The sequence below is a fragment of the Drosophila rhopaloa genome, unplaced genomic scaffold (assembly GCF_018152115.1).
Source record: "Drosophila rhopaloa isolate 14029-0021.01 unplaced genomic scaffold, ASM1815211v1 contig_115, whole genome shotgun sequence".
In the NCBI taxonomy this organism is placed as follows: Eukaryota; Metazoa; Arthropoda; class Insecta; order Diptera; family Drosophilidae; genus Drosophila; species Drosophila rhopaloa.
This window is the reverse complement of record NW_025334990.1, coordinates 5,661,903-5,684,041: the sequence shown is the minus strand read 5'-3', so window position 1 is coordinate 5,684,041 and position 22,139 is coordinate 5,661,903. Positions and strand designations below refer to the sequence as shown.

Genomic DNA, 22,139 nt, shown 5'->3' with positions numbered 1-22,139 from the left:
CTCAGGACCCGAAACAGTTTTATAATTTCGGTAACACCAAGCGTAAATCTAATTCTTTTCCTTCCTCGCTGTCGTTCGAAAACGTGACGGCAACCACAGATCAGGCAATAGCCGATTTATTTGCCTGGGAAGAAACGTATCCACTGAAACCGTCCGAAGAGGGCTCAGGAGCCAAGATCTGCATGGGAGATCCCCTAGAAAGAAACCGTTGCTCTCAGCCATAAATATATCAAAGCGGCTTTCTTTTGCTCAAACGTATTTAGACCCGAATTTTGAGTACTGGGAACAAGTAATATTTAGTGATGAAAGTAAATTCAATATATTCGGATTTTATGGAGAAAGAAAAGTGTGGCGAAAGCCCTGTGAAGAGCTTAAACTGAAAAATGTTAAACCAACGGTGAAGCATGGAGGTGGTTCCGTACTAGTTTGGGGCTGCATGTCCGCTCGAGGAATTGGAGAGTTGGTTTTAATAGACGGAATTATGAATGCTAAAGGATATCTAACCGAAATGGTGATTTAAAAACTTCGTTCCTACTGCTTTTTTTTGCGTGCAATGCCAATACAGTACATCTTCCTACTGTTGGCTCAGTTGATAATCAGCTTGCTGGGCATCTCGGCTTCAAATTAAGCGAGACTTACATAAAAAAGTTCGCCGCTGACCAGGTTCAAATGAAATGGAACCAGGAGCTGGTGGAAGCCGGCGCATACATATTTACCAGACAGTGGTTCGTATCGTAAAACTTAATTCATTTTATGTTTGACTAGAAATATTTCAAATTTAAATGGGCCATAATTACAAATGATAAAAAAGAACTTTTCTTTTTGAAATGCTATAGAAACACACTGTTCTTCATGTTTCGATTGACCCTTCTCTTTTTTAGGATGAGTGCTCTGGGCGGGAAGGCGCGAGACCTTTCTTTCCAGAAGCCCCATTATCTGTTTTTAGTAATATAGGCATAAAAATCGAAATATAGTCAATTTGTAATAACTGCAAGGGTATATAAACTTCGGCATGCCGAAGTTTGCTTCCTTTCTTGTTATACCCTTGCAGGCGGTATTCTAATTTTGGTCAAAAGTGTGCAACGCAGTGAAGGAAACATCTCCGACCCTGAGTTAAGTTAAATTTCACAGGATTACCTCGTGATTAAAACTTCTTATTGGACATATCTTTAAATATGTTTATGCAACGATAATACTAAATGAAACTCCCATTGATCCCACATTCAGAAAAAGATTGTTTTAAGTTTTAGGAAATGAGTTTTTCTCAACCTAAGTGCTACAGAATAAGTCATAATAAATATGATGGTATTAAATCTTCAGTTTCAAATCACATACAGAAATGAAGAAAATTTGGAATTGGAGTAATAATAAATATATTTGGCATGCTACTGTGTTAATGTAATTATTTTGTGGTTAGGAATAATTTATTTAGCAAAATTACTCGAAGACTAGGCATAACCCTGTCGGCCGGCGTTCTGGTTGCGCATACAGTTGGTCAAGGCGCCGGCGATCAGGAAGACGATCAAGTCGAAAATGCAGAGGCCCAGGCCGGACCAGCGGATGATGTCCATGTTGTCGTCCCAAAACTGCTCGAACTTGAAGTTGCAGCCGGGTCTCGATTGGTAGACCGAAGGGTTGTTGCACGTTTGCTGGCGATCCAAGTAGCCGCAACAGGTTCCGGGAACCGCGATATTGTTGGCATTATAGTTGGCATAGCCGGTGTTGCCGCAGCAGCCGAAGGTTTCCTCCAGCACGCCCATTGCATTATAGTCTTTGGAGTTCCAGAGCAGCGTTACCAAATTGCTCATGTCCCCCAGGAATGCATTACGGTTCACGAACACCCAGCAGGTGAGCACCAGTTGCAGGATAAAGAGGACGAATACCATGCTCGTGTACTGAAATGAATATTACTTTTAGTTGCTGGACATATACGTACGTTGGGTCACATTACTCACCGCTCCCGTCATGCAGGCACTCTGCTTGAAAATGCCAAAGCATCCGAAGAAGGACACCACGAAGATCAGGCATCCCAAAACTGTGACGCAAATGGGGATGGTGTTGGTGTTCGTTCCATCGCCGGCACTATCAAAGTGATTGAGATCGGACAACATGATCGAGCCCAGCACGATCAGAAGGATGCCAACGATCTGCAAATGGATAAATGATTTTAATAACAGAGTTTATTTCATTCACGTTACTGCAGAAATGCATATTTCAAAGTAAAGATTTCTCTCCTTTTTATAATAATTATTATACCCGTTACTCGTAGAGTAAAAGGGTATATTGTATTCGTGCAAAAGTATGTAACAGCTAGAAGCAAGCGTTTCCGACCCTATAAAGTATATATATTCTTGATCAGGGTCACTAGCCGAGTCGATATAGCCATGTCCGTCTGTCCGTCTGTCCGTCCGTATGAACGCTGAGATCTCGGAAACTATAAAAGCTAGAAGATTGATATTTTGCAGGCATATTCTAGGAGTTCCTACGCAGCGCAAGTTTCAAAAAGGTGCCACGCCCCCTTTAACGCCCACAATCGCTTATATACGATTTTAAAAATTTAAATATTTCGGAAAAGTAAAAATGCAGTTTTATTGTGTTTATCAATACCTATCGAAATGTAGAAGAAATTTTTCAAATCGGACCATTCGTTAAAAAGTTATGCGTGATCAAAGTTTCTATCTCCATCTCCCTCGCACTCCCTTTACCTGAGTAACGGGTATTTGATAGTCGGGGCACCCGACTACAGCGTTCTCTCTTGTTTTAAACTGAAATCATTCAATTATCTATATATAATTATATCCCCGATTGAGTGTGAGCTTTTTCCCTCCGTGTAAAGTACCCGATGCTAATTGGAATAGTTTGGGCGGGGGTGGCTGTTATTCAATTCGCTTGAATCACCGCCGCGATAACAGTCATCGAAGCCTTTGACTAACATAGCTAATTTTCGATTTTCCATTGCAGATATGCGGCATTTGCGCAAATCTGACGACCTTCTTATGAACACACTGCAGCGAACCGTGAGTGCATTTCATTTCCTTTTACAAAGTTAATTAAATCTTAGAGAAAACAATTGTGTAATTTTGCAATAAGGATCTCTAAACTTTTACTTTTGGTAAATAATTATCTTTGTTTTTTAAATGATCAGAAATAATTATTTATGATAATAATTCTTGTATTTATTTTAATTTTAATAATTTGAAAAACAAAATGCCAACCTCAGAAAACAATTTGATAATAGTAGAACATTTCGAGTATAACAATAAAATTGGAAAGCTTTTTATCATAGGGTTTTTTTCGTAAATTATCCTTTCATTGCAGTTCAAGTGCTGTGGTCTTAACGGATTTGCCGATTACGGAATTTCTTATCCCGCCTCCTGCTGCGACGCGCCCACCAACGGATCCTGCGGAATGACCCAAGTTATTGGCCGTCCCAGTTGCCTGAGAGCCGTCGATTCGTTCTGGGACACCAACGCGAATATCATCAAGTACGCTGGTCTGGGTGTGACCGCTGTTGAGGTAATTGGAATCTGAATCTTTCGAATCCGCCATACTAACTAGAAACACCTTTTTTTCAGCTTGTGGCCTTTATATTCGCTTGTTGCTTGGCCAACCAGACGCGCAACTCCCAGAGACGCCAGAACTACTAAGAGTTTAAGCATCTTTAATATAGTACTAAGATTAGCTCCCGAACTGTTAAATGACAGAGTAAATGTATTAATAAAGAAAACAAATTAAATATTTTATTCAAAGTCCCCCTGTGTAGCATGTACATGTTGAAAGACAACGAAGTTGCGTCATTTTGATATAAGCGTGCCAAATTTTTAAAAAATAAAAACAACATTTTTGAAAAAATACTTTCAAAAACAACGAAGCTGTTCCTATGGCAGCTATACGATATCGTCGACCGATCTGGACCGTTCTGGCTTATATACTATCTGCTCAAGAAATAAGACTGTTGGGGAAGTTTCATCCAGATAGCTTTAAAACTGAGACTAATTTGCGTAAAAAAGAGCGACGGACATGGCTAGATCGACTTGCCGGTGTATAATAGCATTTATAAATATTCGATACTATGAATATTTATAAATGCTATTATACGAAATTAATATTTATTTTAGACTTTTATTTTTAATAGATTATTGCGATTTAGATCTATAAATGGAACAAATAATTTACTCCTTCCCAAAAGGTGTGTACGAGTATTTTGAAACGTAAATTATCAATAATATCTACATATGTAGGTATCATGCATGCATGTTCACAAGTTTTACACGCATAAGTTATTTTACTCGTCCGGGTGCAAGAAGAATAATTTATTCAAAAAAATTGTAATTAAAACTACAAAATTGATTGTTTGTAAAGTTAGGACAATTGGATTTTCTATTTTTGGCCAATCAATCCGACCTACAAAATTTCATAAGGATCGGCCGACTATATTGTATAGCTGCCATATAACTGAACGATTGGAATGCCATAACTTTGGTTTTTTTAAAGTTAAGAAGTTGGGATTTTTTATGAGTATCAAGAATGCATCATATGAATAATTTTAGAGAATATAATTTACAAAATATTCAGCAAGGGTATATCAACTTCGGATCCGCCCAAAGATAGCTTTCCTTTCTTGTTGTGCTTGATTTTAAGATTCCAATCTTGGTTTAGGGCCAAAGTTGGCATGACTACTTGCGAGGTTAGATTAGCAGCATTAGAGTTCCATGCTTATCTTATCTTTTTAAATTTAATTGAATGTTCAAATAAATTTTACTTCACTTTTAGTGATGCGTAAGTTAATTTGCAACACCCACTCTAACGTCTCAAAATTACCTAATTCTTTAAAAATATATATAAATATATATACAGTGAGTCACAAAAGTATTCGTTGCAAAGAGGGTTAACTGATAAATGCCAATTTTAAATAAGTAACCATTTTAAAATAAAAAATGGTTTATGTTTCCAAAGATATATATTTTGTAAAGTATACACTCATACCAAAATTAACCCGTTCCTTTCTAAAATCTAAGGCAAAGGGCCCTAAAAACAAGAAAAATTGTTCTAAAAAATAGAAAAATATTTCTTAAAAGTAGGGCATCTAACCATAAATTTTAGGGTATTTTTTCTAAAAATTAGAAAAAAGTGTAATTTTTCATTCAGGATTTATGGACTTTTGTATATTTTTATGTATGTGTATACATATGTATATGATATATACACCGCTTTTCATTCAGAAATGTCACAAAGTTTGTATTAAAGTACTAATGAATTGCCAATATCGATTTCAACTGTAAATTCTGTGGGGGGGGGGAGAGAGAAATTGTTTACAATTTATGATTTTATTTCAGTTCTTACAATTAAACTCCGATGATAAGTATCTTATCCGAAAATTTTATTCGTCCGTCGGCGGGATTCGAACCCAGGTCTCCCGCGCGTGACTTCAAAGACATTGAATGGAGCCACGGTCGCGCGCGAAGAACGCACGGCAAACCAAAGCCTATAGATGGGGCGTTTGCGAAGTATTAGTTTAAAAAAGTTTTTAGAACTGGTTAAGTCGCAACTGTGAAAGTTAAAATATTTAAAATAAATTTTCTAAGATGATATTTCATATGACAAGAAAAATTTTAATTACTTTTCAATAAAGGATAAAACCTTTAGTCGTTCTAAGCATTACTTCACATGTGTGTTTATAATACAAGTAAAAACAAGAAAGGAAAGCTAACTTCGGGCGGAGCCGAAGTTGATATACCCTTGCAGAATACTCTGTAAATTATATTCTCCAAAATTATTCATATGATGCATTCTTAATACTCATAAAAAATCCGAACTTCCTAACTTTAACAACAACAAAGTTATGGCATTTCCAATCGTTCAGTTATATGGCAGCTATAGGATATAGTCGGCCGATCCTTATGAAATTTGGTAAGTCGGATTGATTGGCCAAAAATAAAATCCATAGAAAATCCCAACTTCCTAACTTTACAAACACCAAAGTTATGGCATTTCCGATCAATCAGTTATATGGCAGCTATAGGATATAGTCGGCCGATCCTTATGAAATTTGGTAGGTCGGATTGATTGGCCAAAAATAAAATCCATAGAAAATCCCAATTTTCTAACTTTACAAACACCAAAGTTATGGCATTTCCGATCAATCAGTTATATGGCAGCTATAGGATATAGTCGGCCGATCCTTATGAAATTTGGTAGGTCGGATTGATTGGCCACATATAAAACCCATAGAAAATCCCAACTTCCTAACTTTACAAACACGAAAGTTATGGCATTTCCGATCAATCAGTTATATGGCAGCTATAGGATATAGTCGGCCGATCCCGGCCGTTCCGACTTATATACTGCGTGCAAAGGAAAGAAGGGTGTGTGCAAAGTTTCAATCCGATAGCTTTAAAACTGAGAGACTAGTTTGCGTAGAAACAGACAGACGGACAGACGGACAGACGGACAGACGGACATGGCTATATCAACTCAGGAGGTGATCCTGATCAAGAATATATATACTTTATAGGGTCGGAGATGTCTCCTTCACTGCGTTGCACACTTTTGACCAAAATTATAATACCCTCTGCAAGGGTATAAAAAAGAAAAGAAGAAAGATGTATGGCCCGATGGCAGCTGAAATTGAACTTGCGGTGCTTAGATTTCTGGTCAGACGTTCCAACCCCTAGGCTACTTGGACAGGGTTAAAACTGTTTTATGGTCAGGGTGTGATATTTTAGAAAATGTTTCCTATGTTATATGTTTTGTATTCTTTTTCTAAAATTAGATTCATACTTATAATCACTATCGAATTTTATATTTTTTTAACTTTTGCGACGCTCAGTTTTCTCGGGACCGTGGTCAGAGTAGTCCGCGAGTCCGAGTCTCAATATTTAAAAAACAGATCGACAATCGGTAAATTGTTGCACGTGCGAGAAACATTAAAATATAGAAACAGGAATTCAAAATGAGCTGCGCAACGAGCACTGTAAAGTTCTCGTTTTTCTTTTTTAATGCAATATGGCTGGTAAGTAGAGCACTAAATCTATATAAACATATGATGCAAATATCCAGCCATTATATTTTAAATATACGAGCTTCGATGTCAGGGGTTCTATTTTAAACTTCCCATCCGGCTACTATATGATCTAATTTGGGGTGCGTGTTTTGCTTAGGTCTACATTTCGAAGGTATCTGTGTGCTAATGGCTTCTGCTCTGCCTCGTTTTCCTGCCGAAAGGAGAGGTTTGGGAGCCAAGCGTCGAAATGAGTTACCCATTCACGTTTAGTTCTAAAAGCGAAGATAATATAGAAGAACATAGTTAGTTAGTTAGTAGTCAACTCGAACTTGTGGCCTTCTCAAGGTCACGAAACTATGGATCACATAATCACAACTGACTGAAATGCCATTGAACTTATATACTGGTGGTACTTGAAAATATAAAGCCTGGCAATATAAAGCTTTTTTTAATTAATTTAACAATTAAACCTTTGTCATAAAGTATAAGACTAATAAGTTAATTTAGTGAATTAAATAAACGAATTACATTTTTTTCCGAACAACGCTGCAAATTCTTTGATTAGTTCTTTGAGTCATAAAATAGATTTTGATGCTTTTTCATCAGCAAGAGGCATATTAATTTCGGCTTCCTCTAATTATTCACCAAACTTACAGATTGTTGGAATCCTTGTGATCGGTGTCGGAGCCCTTAGCTTTGGAGAGTTGGGGAATCTGTTTGCTATTCTCATCCTGGTCGGGGGTGTCGTTATACTGTTGACATCCCTGTTTGGATACTATGGAGCCGTTCGCGAAGCACCGCGAATGCTCTGGATGGTTTGTACTTGAACGATGCTATTACATTAATCACACCATGAGTAACTTCCTTTATTTGCCCTGCAGTACGTGTCGCTGCTGCTGACTTTGCTGGTAGGAATGTTGATCTTCATTATCCTCCATCCCAAAGATAAAATCAAGAACTACGCTATTCAAGAGATCAAGGATCAGTGGAAACTGGAGGAGACTCATCCAGGTAGCATGGATACTATTCAGACAACTGTAAGTCTTCATCTTTCATGTTTCCTAATGATTAAACCAGTGAAGTCTAAATTAACGTATTTTAATAGCGAAGGTAATATTCGTTTATAAAAAAGAAACGTCCTTAGGTACAAATGCTTAAACAGCTTAACATTAATAAGTAAATTAAATGACGTATTTTATCAATGTTTTGCTCGAGTTTTCTTTAGTCAATTACTACTTCATAAATGTCCATTCATTGTAGTACCAATGCTGTGGCCTAAATGGTTCCGCGGACTACCTTTTTAGCACTGCCATGATGTACAACACCATACCCTACAGTTGCTACGAGGATTATGACAGTGGGAATATCAATCGGGAGGGATGTCTACGCAAAGTGGAACAGTTTTTTGAGGATGATGATAACTTGGAAGTAGGTTATAAGGACTGGTTACTGTTCGGATTCATGGTGATTGTTTACACATTACTTATTACACATTCTTTAAATAATCACTAACTTTCTTCTATTTTCTCATTTGTAGGTTGTCCTTATCGTGCTGGGCGCAATTTTGGCCATTAACTACACGAAAAGCCAGAGACGTTTTAACTATTAGCGACACATTACCACTTCAGAAAAGAATTTTCTTAATTTTCTTGGTACCCAGAGGGTATTACAATTTCAGTCAAAAGTTTGCAACGCAGTGAAGGAGACATTTCCGACCCTATAAAGAATATATATTCTTGATCAGCATCACCAGGAGAGTCGATCTAGCCATGTCCGTCTGTCTGCCCGTCTGTCCCCTTCTACGCAAACTAGTCCCTCAGTTTTAAAGCTACATATCTGCTTGAAACTTTCCCAAAAGTTTTCTTTCTATTGCAGGTAGTATATAAGTCGGATCGGGCGACTATATCATATAGCTCCCAATCGGAAAAATCAATTCAAAAAAATTATAACTTTGTTGTTTTTAATTTAATAATATTTAAATATTTTGGAATTACGGTTGGCAAAATGCAAAGTTTCATTGTTTTTAGTAATATAGGCAAAAAAGTCGAAATATAGTCAATTTGTAATAACTGCAAGGGTATATAAACTTCGGCATGACGAAGTTTGCTTCCTTTCTTGGTATACCCTTGCAGGCGGTATTCTAATTTTGGTCAAAAGTGTGCAACGCAGTGAAGGAAACATCTCCGACCCTGAGTTAAGTTAAATTTCACAGGATTACCTCGTGATTAAAACTTCTTATTGAACATATCTTTAAATATGTTTATGCAACGATAATACTAAATGGAACTCCCATTGATCCCACATTCAGAAAAATATTGTTTTAAGTTTTAGGAAATGAGTTTTTCTCAACCTAAGTGCTACAGAATAAGTCATAATAAATATGATGGTATTATTTTTCCTTCAGTTTCAAATCACATACAGAAATCATGAAGAAAATTTGGAATTGGAGTAATAATAAATATATTTGGCATGCTACCTAGTTAATGTAATTATTTTTTGGTTAGGAATAATTTATTTAGCGAAATTACTCGAAGACTAGGCATAACCCTGTCGGCCGGCGTTCTGGTTGCGCATACAGTTGGTCAAGGCGCCGGCGATCAGGAAGACGATCAAGTCGAAAATGCAGAGGCCCAGGCCGGACCAGCGGATGATGTCCATGTTGTCGTCCCAAAACTGCTCGAACTTGAAGTTGCAGCCGGGTCTCGATTGGTAGACCGAAGGGTTGTTGCACGTTTGCTGGCGATCCAAGTAGCCGCAACAGGTTCCGGGAACCGCGATATTGTTGGCATTATAGTTGGCATAGCCGGTGTTGCCGCAGCAGCCGAAGGTTTCCTCCAGTACGCCCATTGCATTATAGTCCTTGGAGTTCCAGAGCAGCGTTACCAAATTGCTCATGTCCCCCAGGAATGCATTACGGTTCACGAACACCCAGCAGGTGAGCACCAGTTGCAGGATAAAGAGGACGAATACCATGCTCGTGTACTGAAATGAATATTACTTTTAGTTGCAGGACATAAATGTACGTTGGGTCACATTACTCACCGCTCCCGTCATGCAGGCACTCTGCTTGAAAATGCCAAAGCATCCGAAGAAGGACACCACGAAGATCAGGCATCCCAAAACTGTGACGCAAATGGGGATGGTGTTGGTGTTCGTTCCATCGCCGGCACTATCAAAGTGACTAAGATCGGACAACATGATCGAGCCCAGCACGATCAGAAGGATGCCAACGATCTGCAAATGGATAAATGATTTTAATAATAGTGTTTATTCCTCCAAAATTCCTATAGAGATAAATATGTTTTGATTTAAAATCCTATAAAATCCTGTACAAATATAAACCATATTAAAAATGGTTTTAATAATAATTACACCATAGAGCTAGGAAGAAATGCATATTTCAAAGTAAAGATTTCTCTCCTTTTTATAATAATAATTTTTACAATATTTTACTATTTTTTACACTTTCTTCTGTACTACGCATTTATCTGCACGAAACAAGTAGTTTGCTTGACATTATCTTTAGTAGGAACCGAAATTTGTATGTGTATGTGTTCACATTAAAGTTCAATAATTAAACTCATTACTTATATTACAAAACACAGATAATGTCAATTGACTGATAAAATTCGTGAATGCCAAAAGGAATTACAGTGTTTGATTGTATTTTTTACTTTGCCAACACATTCATATGAATAATAGTAATAAAGCTTGTGACACAAAACCAATCGCCAACGAAGCGACCAATGCGTAATTTAGAAATATTCTAGATTTATTTTTGAAGCACTGATGTAAAGCTTAATGTGCCACTTCATGTTTATAATTAGATAGTATTAAATCACCCATTTCATTGAAACTTTGTCCTTTGCTTGATTTAAACCCATTTTATTTCATATTTTATTAATCAGTTTGTGTTATTTCAAATTATGACTTGATTTCGGTATATTTTTTTCTTCTAATATATTTATATTGGGATGTAATTTGAAAGATAGTCAAAGTGGGTAATTTATTTATGCAATGACTCAATTTTAATAAATACTATCGAGTATTAGTCGTTAATTAATTTCAAAGTAGTCTTGTTAAATTAAATTATAATTTATCTTTAAACACAAAGATATTATTGGATTAGAAATATGTCGATATTATTTATTTAAAAAAGTAAATAACGCTTTCCACTATATATAACACATTTTTCTTAGTTCCTTAAAAAATTGGCACACATTGAAATAACTTTGATCACTTTATTTCCATTCCTAATTTTTAAAATGTATCCGTTTGTGGTTCCTTTATAATGCAAAGACACATCTTTTATTTTCAATTATATAAAAACTTACCAAAAACACGATATTAACAATATATAAAATAAAGTTGACTATTCCCGATAGACAACCCATTTTAAGAACTTTTGTTTTGTTTTAGTTTATAAGTAATATAAATCGGATAGTGTTATCCCAGAGGAATTCTGATTTGCTGTGATTTTATCGCGTACTCGCGTCGTTTACTGTCGTTCGATTGGACTGGTCTTCCAGATGGGCTACCGTTTTTAACTTGTCCAACGGACACTAGCGATATCGGAAAGATACCCCAGTGTCTGATATCATAATCATGGCCCAAAGGAAGTATCGATAATGGGGCCCGAATATTGGGGAAATAGATAACAGTTGGCATACGAGAGTGATTCATTTCTGAGGGCATTTGATCTCACAAACGTTGGCCGTGGGCTTTTTGACTGATAAGGACATAGTTTTTCGAAAAACATCAACTTGTCGTGATTAGATAGGCGGTGGCCAAAGATAGACAGCGAATAAGCAATAATATTTCATTGAGCTTAACCTATTTCGGTTTATTTACGATGAGTGATGGATTTGTTTTGGAATTTATGCTAGGAACTGGGCTACAGCTAAGAAGGTTGCTCCGACCATTAGTTTAGCGCTTCCTCATCGCACTGGCCAGGCAGCAGGACATGATGAAGATGCCCAGCTCGAAGAGGGCGATGATCAGACTGCTCCATCGAATGATGTCCGTATTGGAGGCCCAGAAGTCGACGAACTCAGTTTGGCAACCAGGACGCAGGGTGTAGATCTCGGCCTCACACGCCTTGTTGCGATCCTTGTAGCCGCAGCAGGAGGCTGGCTTGCTGCCGACATACTCATCGTATCCCGCATTGCCACAGCAGTTGAACTGTAAGAAAAATAGATAGGTTATATAATCTATGTTATCTGTATAAAGTTTTTTGAAGTCGACTGCAATTTACGATTCATAATGCAATATTAAGCATCACATTGTTCTCATAAGCCTATGCAATTCATCCAAAATATTAGCTTAATCTCTGTTAACTTACAGCCAACTGAAGGGCATCCATGGGATATCCCTGGGCGGCGTCGTTCTCATCCCAAGCCTTGTCCACCACCTTGCCCATGCTGGTTAGGAACTTATCGTTCGCCGCGAAGATCCAAATCGAGAGGGCCAGTTGCAGCCCAAACAGGATCAGCATGCAGATGGCGTACTAAGGGAAAATGGGATATAAACTGGTCAGTAAGACGGATCGGATGAACATCAGATCGAAAAAACTCACAATGGTGGTGCAACAGGGGTTCTCGCGAATAGTGCCGCAGCATCCGAAGAAGGCCACCACGAAGGTGACACAACCGATGACGATAATCGTGATTGGGATAGTTTGTGTGTTGACTGCTCCCTCGAAGGCGGTGAAGTTACCCATCGTTGACAGCATGATGGAGCCCACCACGATCAGCAGGATGCCACCGGCCACGAAGATCAGGTTGAGCAAGTACAGCAGGTACTTAAACATCGCGGATAGGCAATTCATTGTGCTGGATTTTTGGGTTTCTCGTTTCTGGTTCGTTGGATAATCCGTTCGTTCGAAGCGACGATTTTCGTCAAACTGAATTGGCCATCTGGCAGTACGCGGCTATTAAAGCGTATTCGAAGCCCTCATCTTATCAGAAGCGTTATTATCTCAGCCATAAAGTACTATATGTACTTGCACTGGAGGCTCTCTTTCCTATGTACTTGAAAAAAACATTCAGTTGATCAATTTGCACCCGCGTAGATAGTAGACCATATAGGATTTACGTACCCGCGGACGTGAATCACGAACTTTACTCTAAGCATTCGGAGGGGGCGGAAATTATCGTACATTCATAAAATTCTATCTAGGGAGCGTTGGTCCTCTACTAAGATGAATCATTTAGCATTTCAACACTTTCCCGCCTTTCACACCTTGGACTTATCGGTAGAAAAGAAAAGTTGATGTGAACTATGAGTCACGAATTACGTAGCTTGGCCACCGTTTCCGTGTGAGTCCCCAATCTTATCGCGTTGATTTATTTACTATCAAACGAATAATAAACTTTTAACGAGTGCTCTGCCAGCAAAACTCACAACCCGATTTAGATTCTTATAATTTCTGGGGTTTTCAGAGAATAAGAACTTCCCTTCGGCATTCAAAAATGGCTATATTTTCCCTTATAAATAAACTACCTGAATAAAGATAAGATTGCATAGTAGCCAACTAAATATAATCTTCTGATAGGTTAGTTCTATGGAAATTTGGCAATAAAACCAATGATCGATTAATGCGGTTATCTAATTATGTTTGTTGCCCCTTCAGGCCTTTATTTTTAATCGATTCGTGTTCTTAAAAAGTTTTAATTCGTATAGTTATATTCGTAGTCAAATATTCCAACGAACATTGGAAATATTAAACGTAAGTTAACCTTTTAATATTTGTTCAAAGTCGGAAACGATACTTTCTGCTTTGCACAAACTTGTTCACGATAATTATATTATTATATTATAATTTACCATATTACTCTACTACCAATTGGGTATATAACATAACAGTGCACCTACGGTGAAACATTTAATAAATTTCTCATTTTATTGCAATTTCTTGGAGTATAAATTATTTTGTACAGTTACAAATATAAGCACAATCAATATAACTTTTTAACTAACGATCTTATTTCGTATACGGCATGGGATTTTCTGCTTAAACTTGAGATTATGTAAATTTCAATGGCCATCTGTATCAGGTGATATGTATATTCGCAAAATTGGGCAACATAATTCGTACTTTCGGTTTCAATTAACATTAGTAAAAAAGGATCTCTTTTCCATTGATTAATAGTCCGCACGGCGCCGATAGTTCCGAATGTTATTCGCCAGGCAACAAGCAAAAACAAAGCCGACAAACTGGATGAAAAGTAAAAATAGGAAGGGCATTAATAGATATTTAAGATAAAACCTGCCAGTTAAACAAAATTGGAAATAATCTATGGTGAAATACCAAGGTATAAAGTAACTAGAGTATTTATTGTAATGCATAGTTTATAAAAACAAAAATAAATATATTTTTCTTACATCTACACGGCCAATTGTCTTCAAACATAATTTCCTTATCTAATACAGATTTTCTGTTTGCTTTCAAAAAATTGTATTTTAAAAAACTCAAAAAAGTGCTTTCGTTTCAAAACGTTCGGCTTTAGTGTTTTAAAATTTAAATTATCTTAATATCGAAACCCAAATTTTATTTTAAAAGTTGATTCATTAAAATGAACAGGACATAGGCTTAAACTCACTAAATTGGATTCGAATTCTGGTCATATATTAAAACTGGGATTTACTCCTGTTTGTAAGATAAATTTCGAATCTGTGAGAAAACTTACTTCAATGCCTGCAATGACCAGGCCAGCATACTTGATGACATCGCTGTATGTATCCCAGAATTCGACAAAGGCGGCCTTGCAGCCCTTCTTGTACATGGTCTCCTGGGTGCACCTGTTGGTGTCCTTGCAGCAAGAAGGGGGGAATCTACCCTGGCCGGAGTAGTCGGTGTATCCAAGGCGGCCACAGCATTTCATCTGTCAGGGGAAAAACCAGATAAAGATACATGTTCAAATCACAAGCAAACAAAAAACTTACGCTGATCTGGATTGCATCCATGTAGTCGGAGCGACGGGTGCGATTCTCCCAAGCCTTCTCCACGGCATCGCCCATGTGTACCAAGAACTTATCCTTCTGCACCCACATGTAGATGACCAAGGCCAGTTGGCCAATCATTAGGACGAACAGCAGAATCGAGTACTACAGTAAATAATGAGAATTAATAAAAGTGATCGAAAGTAATCATGATTCCCTACCGTCATGGACATGCAGTAGGACTCGCGAATGGCGCCGCAGCAACCGAACCAGGAGATCAGCAGGATGACGGCACCCAGGATAATCATCGTGACGGGCACCTGCTGCGTCCGCAAGGCATCCGCGAAATCTTCAAAGTTGTGGACTTTGCTAAACAGCAGAGCTCCAAAAACGATTAGCAAGATGCCGCATATCTGAGAAAGTAAAAATGTTCAGTTAAAAATAAATAATACAATCCAAAGTTAGCCAACCCAGTCATAACTAACTATACTAACAAGTTTCTTCTGCAAAAGTTAAGGGGAGGAATTTGTATTATTTATTAAATCTTATTTCTTATTTCTTATTTTTTAATAATATGTTTGTTTAAGTGAAAAAAGGAGTTTATCATATTCACCAAATACATGTTTATTGGGAGTACCCTCAACTTTTTACCTAAAAGCTTTTCAAACGTTCAAAGCTTTAATTGATAACAACTTTTTATATGTGCAACACACAGTAAAAAATATAAGAAAATAGATATCAGCCACAGGCAATCTACGATGACCAAAATAAACCATTTTTAATATTTTAAAATCTTTTTTGATAAGTCTATGCTTTTGAAAAAATATTGGTTTAGATGAGTAGATTAACTGAAAAATATTACATCTATATTCAAATTACTTCTTATTTTGTTTATCAATGGCTACGGCAATGGCTTGCTAATTTCCATGCCTATCAAAGGCTTATCTCTTATCAATCCGCTTGATTTTGTTAATTATGATATGATAAGTATTACAATCTACGATAGCTATCAAAAACAAATTTATTTTGGCTTTGATTTTTTATCGCCCTCCGTCAAACCGTATTTATTAGATTAGATGCGACTGATTAAACTATAATTCAAAGGAATTTCGAAATTTCAAAATTTCAGCATGACTAAGCCGCTGAATTCAGAAGTTAATTGGGGCAGATCAGAAGACAGTGAAATTGCGGCCCAAGTCTAATTATAATAATAAAAAGTCAACCCATTCGTCTGGTTTTTCTATCTTGGTGCGTCAACCCCCACCAATCCGTGAAAAATTGAGTTCAAGTGTACTTCGCCTACTGCTATTATGTAAGTGTGTAAATGAAATTATATTTGTTTCCTAGTTTTGACTCGCCTAGCAATAAGACCAAGTTCACATTCAATTAAGTCAACTATTTTCGGTCGAACACTTTTAATGTAATTACGCGCAACTTAACAATGAACATTTCTAGTCAGAGTAGGTGTGTTTATCACATATACAAACATGACTCTTATATAAATAGTAATAATTTGTAATAATGGTATATATTTTATAACCACCTTTAAAATTATTCGAATCCTATTCAATTGGTATTCAAATTATATTTAATTTCTTCACTTCTCTACCTACATATCTCATAAACAAATAATTTTAGGTTTCTATTCCTATCGTCCATGTCTACATGACATTTAATCTAAGGCTTTTTAAATAAGGTATTAGATTATGTATTCTAGCGCTGGAAAACCTATAACTGAACAATTCGGGGTTTAAGTAAGTTTAGTTTTTACCCAACAATTTAAAGTGAGCGTTTTTCTCGCTGTATAGCATATTTACATTTTTGCGTGACGCAAAATAATGCAGGGCCCCCAATGCTGTGCAATCACACCTGCAAATCAGGGCCCCAAACTGGTTAGGCAAAGTACAGTTTCTCGCGGCGGTGCAGCCACTTTGGGGCAGTTAGTTAGAAGTTGCAAAACCATATCGAAAATGCCACTGCTGGCTGGTGTTTCAACGATTGTTAGGTTGCTGTTTGAAACCAGTTAACCTCGAGCGGATGCCAACTAATGGGATGCATGTTTCAGCGGCTCGATTGTGGGGAACTCTGTTGAACCAAACCAAAGCAATCTAAACTCGTTTTCAGTTACCAAAATAAACAAAATACGTAGTATACACAAATTTATACAGAATTTGTTGGATACCGCTACGTCACAAAGGTAGCCCAATTTTAATAACAGGTTTGGAATACTGATGATCTCAAGCTCTGCCCCCACTCTACATTTACAGTGCGTTTCATAACCGAAAAAGTGAGTTATTATTGTTGTTCCTTTAAGGTTTAATGAAAGTAATTATAGCTTTTAAGAGTTAATATTTTATATTTTTTAGATCTTTAACAAAAAAATATGTATTTTGTGATAGTTTGCTTGATCATTAATATTTCGATAATACCTATAACTATAAGAATCCCAAAATGCACGGTCCCCTTTCATGGCTTTAAAACATACTCTTGTCAACAAGTTTTTAGTCGCGACTCTCTCAACAAATAATCCAAAAAACGTTTTTTAGGGAAAAACCAGTTTCAACGTACCAAAGTTATGATATCATGGCTATCCTAACGCTGAGAACACTGAACTGGGATTGGCCGATGACGGTGTTAAATTTATTAATATTAATTTGTTCTACTCACCGAACAGAGCAAATTGAATATAAATAGTATATATTTAACCATGGAGATTCCGCAGCTCATTTTGGTTTAGTTTTGTGGAAGATTACAGGTGAAGGTGGAATGCTAAATGCAACTGATCGTCCGGGGAACAAAAAAGGAATGGAATTAAAACATTTGGATACAAACGTAAAAAGATATTTAACGTTTTATTTGGGAAACATGCATACACACGCACGCACACACACTAATGTAATCCCTAGTAAAAACATTTAGTATATTTGAACATTTTAAAAAAATGCCACACATCTGGCTTTACTGGGTGTGGAAATTAGCACACGATCACGTACCGCCTGGGCATCGATTGTCGTTGGTTTCGTTTGGTTAGTAGCTAGCTAGCCCAATAGCAAGTGTACTTTTTGAGCGGAGTTGTGTATCTGTGCTTAACTTACACAAATAATGAGTTATTTATTATAAATTTATTGTCTTAAAATCATTTGTATAGCAGTCTGTTTAAAGGTATTCCAAATTAAATAAGGCAGTTCAAAAAGCACATAAGCTAAATAAAGGGACTAGCTAGCCCTAGAACTATGTTAATGGTAGGAAGCTATCCTACAACTAAGTTGAAGGCAGGGCTTGTAGATCGGGATCAGCGCACTAGCTCCGGCAGCAGCTTCTCCTTGGGAAGCAGGCGCTGCTTGAGTTCGTGGTAGCGCCGCCAGATGTAGGGATAGCCAGATGCCCAGGACAGCCAGGCCTCCTTCCCAGCGGTGGACTGCTCCACCTTCTTCAGATGCTGGTAGTACTTTCCGTTCCTCTTCACTCCAGAGGCAGCATCTTGGACGAATCGGGCGAATCGGAGCTTAAGCAGGGTCTCCGAAATGTCCACCAGGCGGTTACCCTTTGGCGGATGCACGAGGCACAGCTGGCAGACGACAAAGTCCTGACCTTTGGCAGACTTCAAGGGCAGAAAGGTGGCCTCTCGTCCAGTGATGCACTGCTGCAGCCAAGAGTAGCCGTTGGCATTAACTCGCACCCCTGGCAGCTTCACAGGCAGCAGGCGTCGGCGGCTGGTGAAGATTGGAATCAGTGGCTTGTGCTGGATCATCAGCAAAGTGTCCTGCTCCTGCTGCTTGATTCCAGCGATTCTACCCGTGTGCATGACACGCTCGCTGATTAAGCGCTCCGGGATGTGGGAGGGCTGCTTGAACTGGCGCACCAGATAGGCGGGTTTCCTTTTCGCATAGGCCACGGCCAGCATTAGAGCTGAAGTTCCGTAGATAGCCACCTCGCTGCCGAGAGTGTCCCGCTCCAGGAAGTTACATAAGTCCTGGTACTTGGCCCGTACAAAATCCTTGGTCGACTCCATTGAGAAACTGGAAATGGTTCGCTGGTTAGGTTATCTTGGGTTCTAGGCATCCACTGGCCTGTGTCACTTTACCACACGGATTCGTTATGTCGTTTTGTTGGGCTAATCTATACGTAAGACCTGCTAATGGCTAATTTTGTCGGTGATTCGGCCTTTTCTCGGCCACAATTCTGTTTTGCTACTGAACAGACTTTGACATTTGCCTACAGTGCGAGCGGGACGACTAGTATTTTTGTGCTGGCATTGCATCGATCGCAGTTTAAGCGCTTTACAACACTACCTGCTCTCTCTCCAACAGTCACTCTCACACACACAAGCACATGCAGTTTGAAAACAAAACCCACAAACACACACCTTGGATTTTCCGCTTTTTTATTTGCTGAATGAATTTACGCGCGTTCCGGCTTACGAACCGTTCCTCAGTCGTTGTCGATGCTAACTGAACGCCGAGCTGGGACAAAAGCTTCGCTATGCGGTACTTGTTTCCATAGCAGCCTCAACCGCCTGTTGCCCGCACACCGACGCAGGTCGACACACACGCACGGCATTTGTTTTGGTTTTGGTTTCGTTTCGCTATCCCCCTTCCTCCAACGGTAATTACACTAACTTGTTTTCCCCTCTCCAGGTGACTAAACCATTTGTTTATTTATGCAAATTTACCGCGGTCGTCGTTTGTTTTTTATCTGCTTTTAAGATTGAAAAATATGAAATTTATTAAAGGCACAAAAAAACCATGTAACGGTAAAAATGTATATTCAAAAAATCAATTTCAATAATTTGTTTTTGGGCTTAAGAATTAATACACGAGTTTTTCATCTCTTAAAAAAGTATGAAAATATCTTATTTTATGGACAATAAATTAAAATCTCCTTATTCAATGGCTTTTTTGACACCTCTCAAATTTTTTAATAATAATAAATATAAAGGATTGAAAAGGATCAAAAGTTCTTTTTACTAACAAATAAAGCAAAATTAAAAAAAAACAATTAAATAAATTTTGATATTTCGAATATGGAAAGATTTCGAAAGATATAAATCTGAACCTTAAATATGAATATGTTGGTGCTGAAAAAATTGCCTCTTCTTAGAATTAATTTAATCTTACATCTGAAAATACAAAAAAAAAAAAATGATCTGCGTAGATGCTATAAATTGTACTGAGACATTTTAATTTTCAGAAGTTTTTTCGGAACGTTGAACCGCAAAACTTTCGATACGATTTCAACTGCAGCTGGCGAACGTGTTTTGCGGTTTTCGGATTGTCGTGGGCGGACTTTTCACGAAAGTGCCATAAGCCAACCAGTTTGGGCTGATGCGCTGGAAGTTTCAATAGCAATAGTCACCCTACTATGGCTTCGGGCATGGCTTCCGTTTTTAATTACTAGACAGAAGGGCGTTGTAATTGTCTGAGACTTTTCCTTGACACACTAACAACAACAGCAACAGCAACCGCAATAACAACATCAAAACTGGTTTCCATGTTACGTAATCGTAATCCAATGTAAACGTGGCTTGGCAGCAATATTTTTGGATTTGGAGAAGAAAACGCCAACTGTCGCACCCGCTGACATTCCTAATTAACAAGTGTGCTCCTCGCAATTAACCTCACGTTGTTCCGCATTTAAATGTATTTCCACTGCAACAAGCACACGATGAGAAATATAAGCATCAAAGCTGTATAAATGTGGAATTTTAATAAATATTGTTAATATATCAATGATGAATATGAATCATGATTTTTCGCACCCCAAAGAAAGTAAACATAATATCGTTTCAATAGATTGGTTTACTCTTACTAAACGTGAAAGAATGATACGTTCCATTTGTTACAATAAACGCACAGAATAAAAACTGCCAAATTCCTCATCTATTTGTGTATCTTAAATTTGAAATATAGCACGAAATATTGAAAAAAATAATTTTTATTCACGTCATTTCCAGAGCATAAATAAAATAATTTAAGTGTCGGAAACCATTATCATTTAATAGTTATTATTTGAAATAATTTTTTCCTAACAAGTCTTCGCATTTATGAACCAAATCTGCTAGTACGAAAAATTATTATTAACAACTTATTGATATTTAAATCAAAAAATTTCAGACTTATTTTAATACATATCTATTCCACTAGACCAAAGCTATTTAATTTAAGAAAGCTTAAAAACTTTGATAATATCAGCAGTATACGTGATATATTTGGACACAATTAACTAACTTATGTTGCATTTGCCATTATTTGTATTCAAAAATGTTAACTATATTAATCCAAATGAAAAAATATCGATCTACGCTGTAAAATATTTATGAGATGACCAAATGGAACTGAGGTTAAAATACTTTTCCACTGTGTAATGTGCCCAATTATTGACAATATAGAAACAATTATGAATCATTTGTTTGTCATATCTGGTTAGCTTCCTCTCCAACAAACATCTCTTTGTAAATGTCAAATTAGCTTCAAATAGAGAATGACTTAAATGAGATTGTCTCCCAAGGGGAGGTAATTATTGGCAAGGAAAAGCTTGCGGTCGAGATTGAAAAAACTGCCATGCGTCACACTCGAGCAATTTCGTAAACAAGCGTAGCACAACAAAAATTCTCTAAAAAAATTCCATGAATCCATGAGCGATTTCGATCCGATCTACACACAACAGAAAATTCTCAACTCTCAAAAAATCAGATAAGAAATTATAAATACATATGTTAATGTACAAATCAAATAAAAATCAGTTTTATATTTATTCTTTAATTGGCTAACATTTTGTATGTAAATGTATTTTATGAATGAATATGTAGATATGTTTCTCTTTCCCAATACTCCAAAAATATATTTTAATCTTGCAATTATTTTATAATTCCAGATGCCTTATGACCCGATAAAAAACCAACTCAAAATAAAGCTCTTTGCTTTATTGATTGCTCTTTTTATCTACTTATCCCCCTTTTTTCAGCCTATGGTTTTGATCTATTAAATTCTGAAAACAACTGGTAAATATAATAGATAAAAAGAAACACTTCGGTTTCGGATAAAGCACAAAAATTGTTAAGGAAAACTCATTGGATTTCATATTTAGGCCAGAAATAGGAATCATTAGACAATTGATTCGTTTACCATGGCAGTGCATTTAACAACTTTATCACGAAATTAAATGTAAATCGCTCCTTTATTTACACCGCAATGTT

At 37.1% G+C, this 22,139-nt stretch overlaps 7 protein-coding genes across 8 annotated transcripts; 2 read left to right on the top strand and 5 right to left on the bottom strand.

The window, feature by feature from the left end:
• Positions 1 to 1,356: 1,356 nt before the first annotated feature.
• LOC108044264 (tetraspanin-33-like) lies at positions 1,357 to 2,171 on the bottom strand (the record flags this gene model as incomplete). Its single annotated transcript, XM_017123200.2, has 2 exons — positions 1,357 to 1,895; positions 1,956 to 2,171. Coding segments are annotated over 2 exons (663 nt in total), but the record flags the coding sequence as incomplete, so codon positions are not given.
• Positions 2,172 to 2,963: 792 nt separating this feature from the next.
• LOC108044263 (23 kDa integral membrane protein-like) lies at positions 2,964 to 3,743 on the top strand. The gene is made up of 3 exons (XM_017123199.2): positions 2,964 to 3,017; positions 3,319 to 3,516; positions 3,576 to 3,743. Exons 1-3 carry the CDS (start codon positions 2,964 to 2,966, stop codon positions 3,645 to 3,647), a joined length of 324 nt encoding a protein of 107 aa, XP_016978688.1. The 3' UTR covers positions 3,648 to 3,743.
• Positions 3,744 to 6,851: 3,108 nt separating this feature from the next.
• Positions 6,852 to 8,742, top strand: LOC108044267 (protein late bloomer-like). Its single transcript, XM_017123203.1, has 5 exons — positions 6,852 to 7,012; positions 7,660 to 7,818; positions 7,885 to 8,040; positions 8,264 to 8,467; positions 8,541 to 8,742. Exons 1-5 carry the CDS (start codon positions 6,953 to 6,955, stop codon positions 8,610 to 8,612), a joined length of 651 nt encoding a protein of 216 aa, XP_016978692.1. The 5' UTR covers positions 6,852 to 6,952; the 3' UTR covers positions 8,613 to 8,742.
• A 704-nt stretch (positions 8,743 to 9,446) lies between these two features.
• On the bottom strand, positions 9,447 to 11,709 carry LOC108044286 (CD82 antigen). Its single transcript, XM_017123246.2, has 3 exons — positions 11,338 to 11,709; positions 10,046 to 10,237; positions 9,447 to 9,985 (listed from the first exon to the last, which is right to left on the bottom strand). The coding sequence occupies exons 1-3, from the start codon at positions 11,395 to 11,397 to the stop codon at positions 9,539 to 9,541; spliced, it is 699 nt and encodes a 232-aa protein (XP_016978735.1). The 5' UTR covers positions 11,398 to 11,709; the 3' UTR covers positions 9,447 to 9,538.
• A 111-nt stretch (positions 11,710 to 11,820) lies between these two features.
• LOC108044288 (23 kDa integral membrane protein) lies at positions 11,821 to 12,919 on the bottom strand. Its single transcript, XM_017123248.2, has 3 exons — positions 12,579 to 12,919; positions 12,345 to 12,509; positions 11,821 to 12,184 (listed from the first exon to the last, which is right to left on the bottom strand). Exons 1-3 carry the CDS (start codon positions 12,828 to 12,830, stop codon positions 11,930 to 11,932), a joined length of 672 nt encoding a protein of 223 aa, XP_016978737.1. The 5' UTR covers positions 12,831 to 12,919; the 3' UTR covers positions 11,821 to 11,929.
• Positions 12,920 to 13,873: 954 nt separating this feature from the next.
• On the bottom strand, positions 13,874 to 19,398 carry LOC108044287 (23 kDa integral membrane protein). Its single transcript, XM_017123247.1, has 6 exons — positions 19,311 to 19,398; positions 17,612 to 17,723; positions 15,166 to 15,357; positions 14,948 to 15,109; positions 14,692 to 14,886; positions 13,874 to 14,218 (listed from the first exon to the last, which is right to left on the bottom strand). Exons 2-6 carry the CDS (start codon positions 17,669 to 17,671, stop codon positions 14,147 to 14,149), a joined length of 681 nt encoding a protein of 226 aa, XP_016978736.1. The 5' UTR covers positions 17,672 to 17,723; positions 19,311 to 19,398; the 3' UTR covers positions 13,874 to 14,146.
• LOC108044284 lies at positions 17,770 to 19,395 on the bottom strand. Of its 2 annotated transcripts, none has more exons than XM_017123245.1 (2): positions 19,311 to 19,395; positions 17,770 to 18,963 (listed from the first exon to the last, which is right to left on the bottom strand). In XM_017123245.1, exon 2 carries the CDS (start codon positions 18,954 to 18,956, stop codon positions 18,237 to 18,239), a length of 720 nt encoding a protein of 239 aa, XP_016978734.1. In that variant the 5' UTR covers positions 18,957 to 18,963; positions 19,311 to 19,395; the 3' UTR covers positions 17,770 to 18,236. The 2 variants fall into 2 exon arrangements, with proteins under 2 accessions (XP_016978734.1, XP_016978733.1); XM_017123244.2 differs by lacking the exon at positions 19,311 to 19,395 and adding an exon at positions 19,029 to 19,211.
• Positions 19,399 to 22,139: the final 2,741 nt, after the last annotated feature.

Coding starts and splice junctions, on each gene's coding strand:
- LOC108044263 (XM_017123199.2), top strand. CDS start 2,964: ATGCGGCATTTGCGCAAATCTGACGACCTTCTTATGAACACACTGCAG. Junction 3,018..3,318: donor TGAACACACTGCAGCGAACC/GTGAGTGCATTT, acceptor CTTTCATTGCAG/TTCAAGTGCTGTGGTCTTAA. Junction 3,517..3,575: donor TGGGTGTGACCGCTGTTGAG/GTAATTGGAATC, acceptor CCTTTTTTTCAG/CTTGTGGCCTTTATATTCGC.
- LOC108044267 (XM_017123203.1), top strand. CDS start 6,953: ATGAGCTGCGCAACGAGCACTGTAAAGTTCTCGTTTTTCTTTTTTAAT. Junction 7,819..7,884: donor CACCGCGAATGCTCTGGATG/GTTTGTACTTGA, acceptor TTTGCCCTGCAG/TACGTGTCGCTGCTGCTGAC. Junction 8,468..8,540: donor GGTTACTGTTCGGATTCATG/GTGATTGTTTAC, acceptor TCTCATTTGTAG/GTTGTCCTTATCGTGCTGGG.
- LOC108044286 (XM_017123246.2), bottom strand. CDS start 11,397: ATGGGTTGTCTATCGGGAATAGTCAACTTTATTTTATATATTGTTAAT. Junction 10,238..11,337: donor TTGTTAATATCGTGTTTTTG/GTAAGTTTTTAT, acceptor ATCCATTTGCAG/ATCGTTGGCATCCTTCTGAT. Junction 9,986..10,045: donor GTGCCTGCATGACGGGAGCG/GTGAGTAATGTG, acceptor TATTCATTTCAG/TACACGAGCATGGTATTCGT.
- LOC108044288 (XM_017123248.2), bottom strand. CDS start 12,830: ATGAATTGCCTATCCGCGATGTTTAAGTACCTGCTGTACTTGCTCAAC. Junction 12,510..12,578: donor ACCCCTGTTGCACCACCATT/GTGAGTTTTTTC, acceptor ATTTTCCCTTAG/TACGCCATCTGCATGCTGAT. Junction 12,185..12,344: donor TGGATGCCCTTCAGTTGGCT/GTAAGTTAACAG, acceptor TTTTTCTTACAG/TTCAACTGCTGTGGCAATGC.
- LOC108044287 (XM_017123247.1), bottom strand. CDS start 17,671: ATGAGCTGCGGAATCTCCATGGTTAAATATATACTATTTATATTCAAT. Junction 15,358..17,611: donor TATTCAATTTGCTCTGTTCG/GTGAGTAGAACA, acceptor TTACTTTCTCAG/ATATGCGGCATCTTGCTAAT. Junction 14,219..14,691: donor TGGTCATTGCAGGCATTGAA/GTAAGTTTTCTC, acceptor CTTTTCATCCAG/TTTGTCGGCTTTGTTTTTGC.
- LOC108044284 (XM_017123245.1), bottom strand. CDS start 18,956: ATGGAGTCGACCAAGGATTTTGTACGGGCCAAGTACCAGGACTTATGT.